Source organism: Zeus faber, assembly GCF_960531495.2.
Source record: "Zeus faber genome assembly, contig: SCAFFOLD_44, whole genome shotgun sequence".
NCBI classification, from domain to species: domain Eukaryota; kingdom Metazoa; phylum Chordata; class Actinopteri; order Zeiformes; family Zeidae; genus Zeus; species Zeus faber.
The window spans coordinates 72,183-80,795 of NW_028293054.1; the positions used below are offsets into that span (position 1 = coordinate 72,183).

The following is an 8,613-nucleotide window of genomic DNA, read 5'->3' on the forward strand; positions in this document are numbered from 1 at the left end:
GTGTCCTTGAGCAAGATAATTAACCCCTAATTGCTCCTGATGGCTGCGTCCGTCGGTGTTTGAACAATTGTAAGTCGCTTTGGATAAAAGCGTCTGCTAAATGACGTAATGTAATGTAATATATCACTTACACATACACAAAAAAATACACAAAGCTCTTTACACATCTGTAGCTGAGGCACTTTCACACTCACACACACAAAAAAAGAAAAAGATACCCCTGGCCAGGGTTATTTCCTCTTTGTTTTTCCTACCTAGATTTGATTATATTATATTTTCATTCGGCCAACTTTCACGCAGCATTTAATGGACACATGTCTTACTGTTTAAGGAGATACGGGCCGTCTTCGTTAATCTTGCATGGTTTTTTAAAGAACTTTTGGCTACTAGTTCTGCCATTCTACAGTTACTTTTTACTTCAACTTTCTCCACATCTTTTAAGCCTTTAACTTTTACTTTTAACTTCATATTTTATTTCTCTCGTCTCTATTCTCTATTTCAACTTAATTCTCTTTTTCTTCGTTTATTATTCTCTTATTCCCCTTATTTACGTCTTTTACAACTTAATAAACCTCGGTTTAGATGGAAACTCACTTCACACATCAACACATCATCTCTAATCTCCGCACAATCTGCTGTTGTTAGTGCAGCCTATCTGCACAAAACACAACCGCTTCAGACCAAATAACAGCTTGTATCGTAAGTAAAACCTCACCTTTGAGGCATTAAGTGGTATCTTCTGAAGCGGGGCAGCAGTGGCAGATGAGGCCCAACACATCCTGGTTCTTGACGCCACTTTGTAGTTTCTGGATGATTTTGATGTGTTGATGAAGAAGGAGTGACCACTGATGCTGACTTGATTCACATAATAGTTTTATTACACAAATCAGCATCAAACAAGACTGGCCTAGGACATCCAGGAGAGAACAAAGCTGGAAGTGTTCTCTCGGGGAAGAAGTAAAACACTTTCCTTTATACTACTACGGGGATCATGTAGCCCATCTGGTCACAATGCATAGGTCACAGTTCAGCACTGGTCCAATATAAATCTACACATTTCCTCCTCTGGCCAGGCTGGAGGCATCAACACATTTCCTCTCCCATAGGGCCTCTGAAAAGACACGTTGTTATTTTCGTTCTCCGTATGACATGGATGCAATAAATTAAAAGTAACATACGTTAATAAGTATACCATACAATCACTATACAATGGGCTCTGATTCTTGAAAACCCAGGGCCCTCATTCAGACACCTCAATGTTTACAAAAACAAAGAGTGAAATAGGTGCATTGCAATGTGAATATTCAACTTATAAATGGGATATTTTGGAAGCTTTTAGCAAAGTTACACAGCACTCCAAAGATAAAATCTCCAAATCTCAGTAATGACGCACCGCGCGCTGTTACCGGATTGGTCCAGTGCTGGGCAGCTGGTGTTATTCGGACAATAAGCAATGGCATTGAATCTTAATTTTTTTTTAACTCTGCTTAAACAAATACTTATTATATGAATGATGTCAATATTACAATACTATTCAACAGAATGGCTGTTATTGGTGTCAGGGAATTGCAGTTATTGAGTTTACAAGCGAGCTGGATTATGTGATGTTGATGTGGTGTATGACAATAACCGTAACTTGATTTATAGGAAAGTTAAGTAGGTTCACAAGGTTTACTCTCTACAAAGATGTGGGTGGCTCTTAAAATAACCTTTGGGTTGTATTTGGGAAGTGATCCAGCAGATTTACTTTGACTTGGCAGCTTTCTCAGTCTTCTTTGGGAGCAGAAAAGCCTGGATGTTGGGCAGGACGACGCCCTGAACGATGGTCACTCCACCCCGGAGCTTGTTGAGCTCCTCGTTGTTGCGAACAGCCAGCTGCAGGTGACGGGGGATGATGCAGATCTTCTTGTTGCCACGGGCAGCGTTTCCAGCCAACTCCAATATCTCAGCGGTTACTCCAGCACGGCCGCCAGGTAGACGGAAGAGCCGGCACCGACGCGCCGGGCGTAGTTGCCTTTGCGCAGCAGCCTGTGAACGCGGCCGACAGGGAACTGGAGACCGGCACGGGAAGAGCGCGTCTTTGCCTTGGCTCTGGCTTTGCCGCCTTGTTTGCCTCTTCCAGACATGATCACGACGGCTTCTAACGAGTAGAAGGTGATCCGGTCGTTCTACAGCGCTGAAATAAATCCTTGCTGGAACGATCTGATTGGTCAGCGCTGACCCGAGTTTTTCATCAAATCAGAATCAAGTTTCAGAACCGTCACACTGCACATTAGATTATTTATATCCACATTGTGCTTTTTTTATTCATTGATTATAGTATTTATAAATACACAGCTTGGTGTTCTAGGTGTACAATCCGGTTTAAACAATGCTAATTATGAATCATATTATATATTTCATTAAAATCCTTTAAGTTTATTTTTTGCTTTTAATTATTTTCTACACCCCACTTAATGTGTCCCCCCCAATGATCAAAAAGTAACCTAAGCCACATACACACACACACACACACACATAAACACACACACATACCCACACACACACACACACACACACACACACACACACACACACACACACACACACACACACACACACACACACATACACACACACACACATAAACACACACACATACCCACACACACACACACACACACACACACACACACACACACACACACACACACACACACACACACACACACACATAAACACACACACATACCCACACACACACACACACACACACACAGGCACACACACACACACACACACACACACACACACACACACACACACACACATACACACACACACACACACACATAAACACACACACATACCCACACACACACACACACACACACAGGCACACACACAGGCACACACGCAGTTCTGACTTTTACCCCTGAAAGATAGTGGACGTTCAAAATGCTTAATCAAAAAGCATGTCCTATACTTCTGTCTTGAAAGAATTAAAGATGGTATACTATCTTTTTCTTGCAATGTTGTCTTCTTCTAACTCGCTGAAGGTCATCTGAGGTCTTCAGACGTGTTGTAATTGTACAAGAGTCTGATCAGAGAGGTGCTAAGGAGAAGCTCTCTGAGTGGCTGTATAGATATATTTCTGAAAACAAACCAGAAAAAAAAACCATTAACACAACAAATTCACGAAGATTCAATAGAGTCCGTCATGTGTGGTATTAAACTCAGGTGTCATGTGAGGAGGTGGTGTATAAATTGTCGTCAAGGCCTGCATAAGCGGGAGACCAAGATTCCAGTTGTGGAAAACTGGGACGATAAAGGTGTGATTGGCCGGGGTGCAAATGCTATTCCAGCCAACTGGGAGATGGGTGTATGCACTATGGCCACATAACCAGAAAACACCGTTTGGTAGACGAGTGCCATTAAGGCCGGGAGCTGAGTCAGTGCTATGTGTCGTACTGCCGGGAACATATATTTTATTAACTGTGATTGGGGCAGTTATATTCTCAGGACAGTAAAGTATGTGAAGTAAAGTATGATCATGGAAAATGTATATGGGGACAACAACAATTATAGCAATGGTGAGTAGGAAACAAACAGTGCCGCGTAGGCAACAAAACCCTGTAAGGTGAAAAGAGTGCCATGGCCGCAGGTGTGGTTGATGTGGTTCCATTGCAGTTGCAGGGTGAGCAGCGTTCGGTGTACGCTCACGTTGTCTTCTCAACGAGTAGCTCGAGGGGATGGGGGAACTTTCTTACTGTGGGAGGCGTGAACCCAGGAGGCACGGCCTTTGACCTTGAGGGCGTTGTTGGTGACAAGAAAGACTTTGAGCGTTCCCAGGAAACGGGGATTGTGCCAAGATGACCGTCGTAGGTTCTTTACGAGGACCCAGTCCCCATGTTGGAACTGATGGAGGGGTTTGTACTCAGGCGGATGTTGAGCTGCTTTTTCCTTTTCAAGGGATGTCGGGTAGCGGGCGAGACGGTTCTGGTGGTTTAGTTGGGGTCAGGTGGGTTCAGTCGGGTTCAGTCAGTTGTAAGTTTGTCATGGTTATATGTGGGTATTAGTTAATAATCAGCACTTTTATCTTATGCTAAATGTGTGTAGTTTGGAGTGGGTAGAACTACTATGATTTAATTATGATGTCGCTGTGTCGTGACAAAGCAGTGGATCCTGGGTGGGGTTAGCCACACACACATATTCACACGTCATCAGCAAAGCGCATGCAGATGGAATCTCTTCCAGAAATTTCCCTCAGTATGCTCCAACCCTCTTGCAGCTCACTTCCTCCTACCTCTGTCCAGTACTTTTAACAGTCCTTTTCTCATCCATTTTTCCCAGACGCAAGTCCACTGTGTTTGTAACTTTTGTAACTTGTGCCGCGTTTCACAGAAACTGGAAAACTGTAATACATACCAAAATGACTAAACTGGACCCTGTGTATTGCTGCCTGCAGCTATTATTATTATTATTATTATTATTATTATAATTATTATTATTATTAAAATGGCAAAGCCTCCCCGCAGGCCTCCACAACATCCTGGATGAACTCATCATCGTTCGTTCTGCTTTAGTCTTCTCTGAAATTCAAAATATAAAGTGTGTCTAAGAAGTCTATAAACAGTAAGGCAAACAGTATATATACTGTACGTTTAAGTTATAGCATTGAGTAATACCTGGGTGCCTGCAGGTGCAGGGGGGCGCCTCGACAGCCACGGAGACACCATCTTTAAAAGAAAGAACAAAATAGGCACAGTTGAGTGAGCAAAGACTTTTACAGCGATGAAATATGAAAGTGCTCTGTACTCTGTGACCGTGAGGGCCAGTTTGGCCCTCCCGGATGTGGTGGCGTCTTGTGATCTTAAAAATAAAAAAACAAGTTTGGGGTTTTTTTTCTTTAGACTGGTTGCAATAGCTGTATGTCATACACTGTAATCGACAATAAGTACATGCTCTTTTTTCACCCTCACTTTTCTCAGGGGTTAATCGCTGTCAGATGACACGTCAGATGAGTCAACCCATGACACGTCGCTCAGTCCTGACACCTCCCCACCATCAGACTTTTTGTCATTCATGGCAGTAATCATTTCTAATGATTCTTGTGTGGCATCCATGAATCTCTTTCTTTTGACCATATTGACTTTAAACATGCAAAATTAACTTCTCGAAAATAGCTATATTCTATAGCGGGTAAATTTTACCTGCTGGCCATGCCCATTGCCCATATTTTAAATCTGGTTTTATCCTTACTGTTTTTAGCAATAGGGGATGCTACATAACACAATTTTAGGAAAAGTCTGGGTGTGGCGGTTCTAGTGTTAAAAGAACTTGAATTCATCGATTCAGATTTGCCTGTCACCTATGTTACAACATTGGCACTAATGATCAGTCCTATAGTGATAGGAAAAACGGCAATTTATAATTACTGAAAAAATCAACAAAAATAAATATATTTTGGAGTATATAATAAACCCTACACATTAATCTCTATCAATAATTCCCAATCAATCAAAAATAGGAATACAATTGAAAACTGGAAAGAACATCACAGATCTCTGTTTAATATTTATTATATATTTATTCATATATATTTATATGAATAATATTTATTATTATTCATATATATATTTATTCAATATATTTATTGATATATTTATATTTATTCAATTAATTTCAGTCAAGGAAGTTGTTGCATTTAGTGTTCTATTTTAAATTGTTGTGATCACCTTCCTATATAGTCAACAACTCTCACACCCAAACTACACCAGGTTAATTTCAACAGCAACCTTTTTTATTCCTCATTTTGGGAGACAAAAACATAGTTTCTGTTATTGTTTAGGGTAATATAGACTTCTTCTTCTCAGAAAAAATGTGAGAAATGATTGCCTGTGCAGAGCTTTAATTTGTGAATTAATCAAAACAATGTATTTAGCATTTTGGTAGGCATAATGCACATTGCACCATGAAATGCAATACAATCGCCATTGAGGGTTTTACAGATACATTATCTTATATATGTGGTGTTTCACATTTGATACACACATTTTCACAACACAGTCTTAAAAATAATAAGCTATGGGATGTTAATCAATTATAAGTTGCCCCAAACCAGAAGATATTTATCTTGAAATATGAGTCACAATATAATTGTTATTGTGGCGATAACATTTTAGCAAAGCCTTCCTTGCAAAACAAATCGTTAATTAAAGTCAAGAAATTTTGGTTTAAGGATTGAAAGCCCCTCTACTGTCTCTGCAGTGCACGGATGATCCACCAGAGCGTAGAAGACATGTCTGATCTCCATTTTTTAAGATCATTGCATCACAAAAGGGGATATTATGGAAGTATAACAGTACTTACATTTTGAGGACAAAATATACACACCCCAAGGAACATGCAATTGATGCCTCTTCAGAATCATATTTGCCTGACACATGACGTGGTTCACTTCCGTCGCTATGATAACGACATATTTGTTGAGTTTCCCCTCTCTATCAAAGAACATTTTTGGGTGTTATCAAGAAGTAAATTATTTCTTGCTTCATTTGTGCAGTAATAAATTCTACCAGATCTATGAACTTCAAAGTCTGTGACTTTTAAATACAGCGTGTTACCATAGTCACAATATCCTACATTGTTAACGATCCTTATAGCTCTTTTTTGTTGTATGCAGAATGAATGTAATGTGCTTTTGTACACGTTACCCCACACCTCCATGCAGTAATTCAGATACAGGAATACGAGTGAACAACACAAAGTGTCTATTTCCTTTTATTTTAAAGAGAGTGGTTAAAGCGATGGTCTAGAAATCCAATGGGGTGTCCCTGAGTCATTTAAAATCCTTCCAACTACGATTTGTACTGTTGGCCTATCTCTAAACCTATTTTTATTCTATGTGCCAGTTTTTTCTCAAAATATGTCCAAAAGTCAAGTACCATTTTGCAGCTTCTTCCTCATTTGATATGAATTTCCTTGCATTTTCAAACCACGATATGTAGTCGTGGCCAAGTGGTTAAGGCGGTGGACAACTCCATTGGGGTTTCCCAGTGCAAATTAAAATCCTGCTGACTACGATGATCAGGGATGTCACTGCTTTCATGATGTTTGAATTTTTGCGCAAGTGTCTCCTGGAAATATCTCTGTGGATGGGATGGTTTAAGTAGCCACACCTGATGCTCATTGGTTGGGCTAACGAGCATTCGGTTTAAAAACCCCGTCCACACACTCAGTCACACTAGGAGCCCTGTGTCATAACATGTTTCATCTGCTCTTGGCTAGTTCCGCCTAGCCTCAGCTCTACAATAAACTGGTGCTATCAACCAAAGGTAATCTGTGCCATAGGTCCCTGAACACCGTCACTTGGGTGGCGTGTGGTGGTGAAACTGCGACAGTGGTGCCCAATGTGGGGCTCCGGCACAGGGAAGGGACACGGAAGTGCTGCCCAGAGGTGCCCTGGGGCCACCAGTGGTCTAACAGGCGGCCCCAGCACCAGCCCTCTTGCGACTGGCAGCAGCAGCACCAAGGGGGTTAAAATCCTGCAGATTACGATTCATGAGATTGTTCTAACTCTAAATGTCTTGAAATTCTGTGTGCCAGATTCTGATGTAAATATTTCAAAGTTAAGTATGTTTTTGCAGCCTCTGCAGTTATTTATGTTTGAATTCATTGCGCTGAGTGTCTCCTGAAAATATCTCCAGAAGACAAATAAATTTTTTGAGCATCTTCCTCATGGCGTTTTAAATTGACTATCCATGTATTTAACATCCGAGTTGATAAGGCGATGGACCCATTGGGGTGTCCCCCAACAGGTTCAACTACAGGGCCGACTACAATTCACAAATCTATCCTTGCTTCCATGATGTCTTCATTTATTGCGTTGTCTCCCAAAAAAAAACAACCCAATACTTTGTCTTGTTGCAGCTTCTTCCTGATTTGGTCAAAATGTCCTTGCATTTTAACCCCACAAACAATGTGGTTGTTGTTGAGTGGTCATGGCAGGGCTAGATTTCCATCCAATTGTCCCCATGCGGAATCAGATCCTGTCCACCACCTTTGGCAAAAATGACCTTTTCTTGATGATGTTTGAATTTGTTACAGTCGTCTCTCCTTAAAATATCTCCAGCTGTCAATTACATATTAAAGCTTCTTCCTCATTTCATTGGAATATTCTTGCACTTTAAAACCGCAAACTATGTTGCTGTGGCCAAGTGCTTAAGGTGATGGACTAGAAATCTGTTGGGGTGCGTAGTTTCAAATACTGCGGTCTACTATTTATATTCTTGTCCAGTTGTTGGACGAAGCGGAGGCACCATCAAGATAACTTTTACTAGCCCTAAACCTAACCTAACCCTAACCCTGATAATAAGGTTCGGATACAGTCCTGATACATCATTCAGACGCAATCCAGCTGTGAATATAATTTGTAAAATTATCAGACAATCCAACCACAGAAATATAGCCTCTCTTTCAAATCAGACTTAAAATCCGGATAGCTACGTTGACAAAAATGGGGTCAAAAACCTTCAAGTCAGAACTTCAATGCCCTTATCATCAGAAACTGATGGACACAAAATCTATTTTATCTCTACCCTTTACATGAATAACTGAGTGGGTAATATGGGA

The 8,613-nt window shown here is 40.8% G+C and overlaps 1 protein-coding gene across 1 annotated transcript; it reads right to left on the reverse strand.

Annotated features, from left to right (window-relative positions):
- Positions 1-1,743: 1,743 nt before the first annotated feature.
- On the reverse strand, positions 1,744-2,126 carry LOC307247657 (histone H2A-like; the record flags this gene model as incomplete). Its single annotated transcript, XM_080024690.1, has 2 exons — positions 1,744-1,875; positions 1,965-2,126. The coding sequence occupies 2 exons, from the start codon at positions 2,124-2,126 to the stop codon at positions 1,744-1,746; spliced, it is 294 nt and encodes a 97-aa protein (XP_079880816.1).
- Between the last annotated feature and the right edge of the window lie 6,487 nt (positions 2,127-8,613).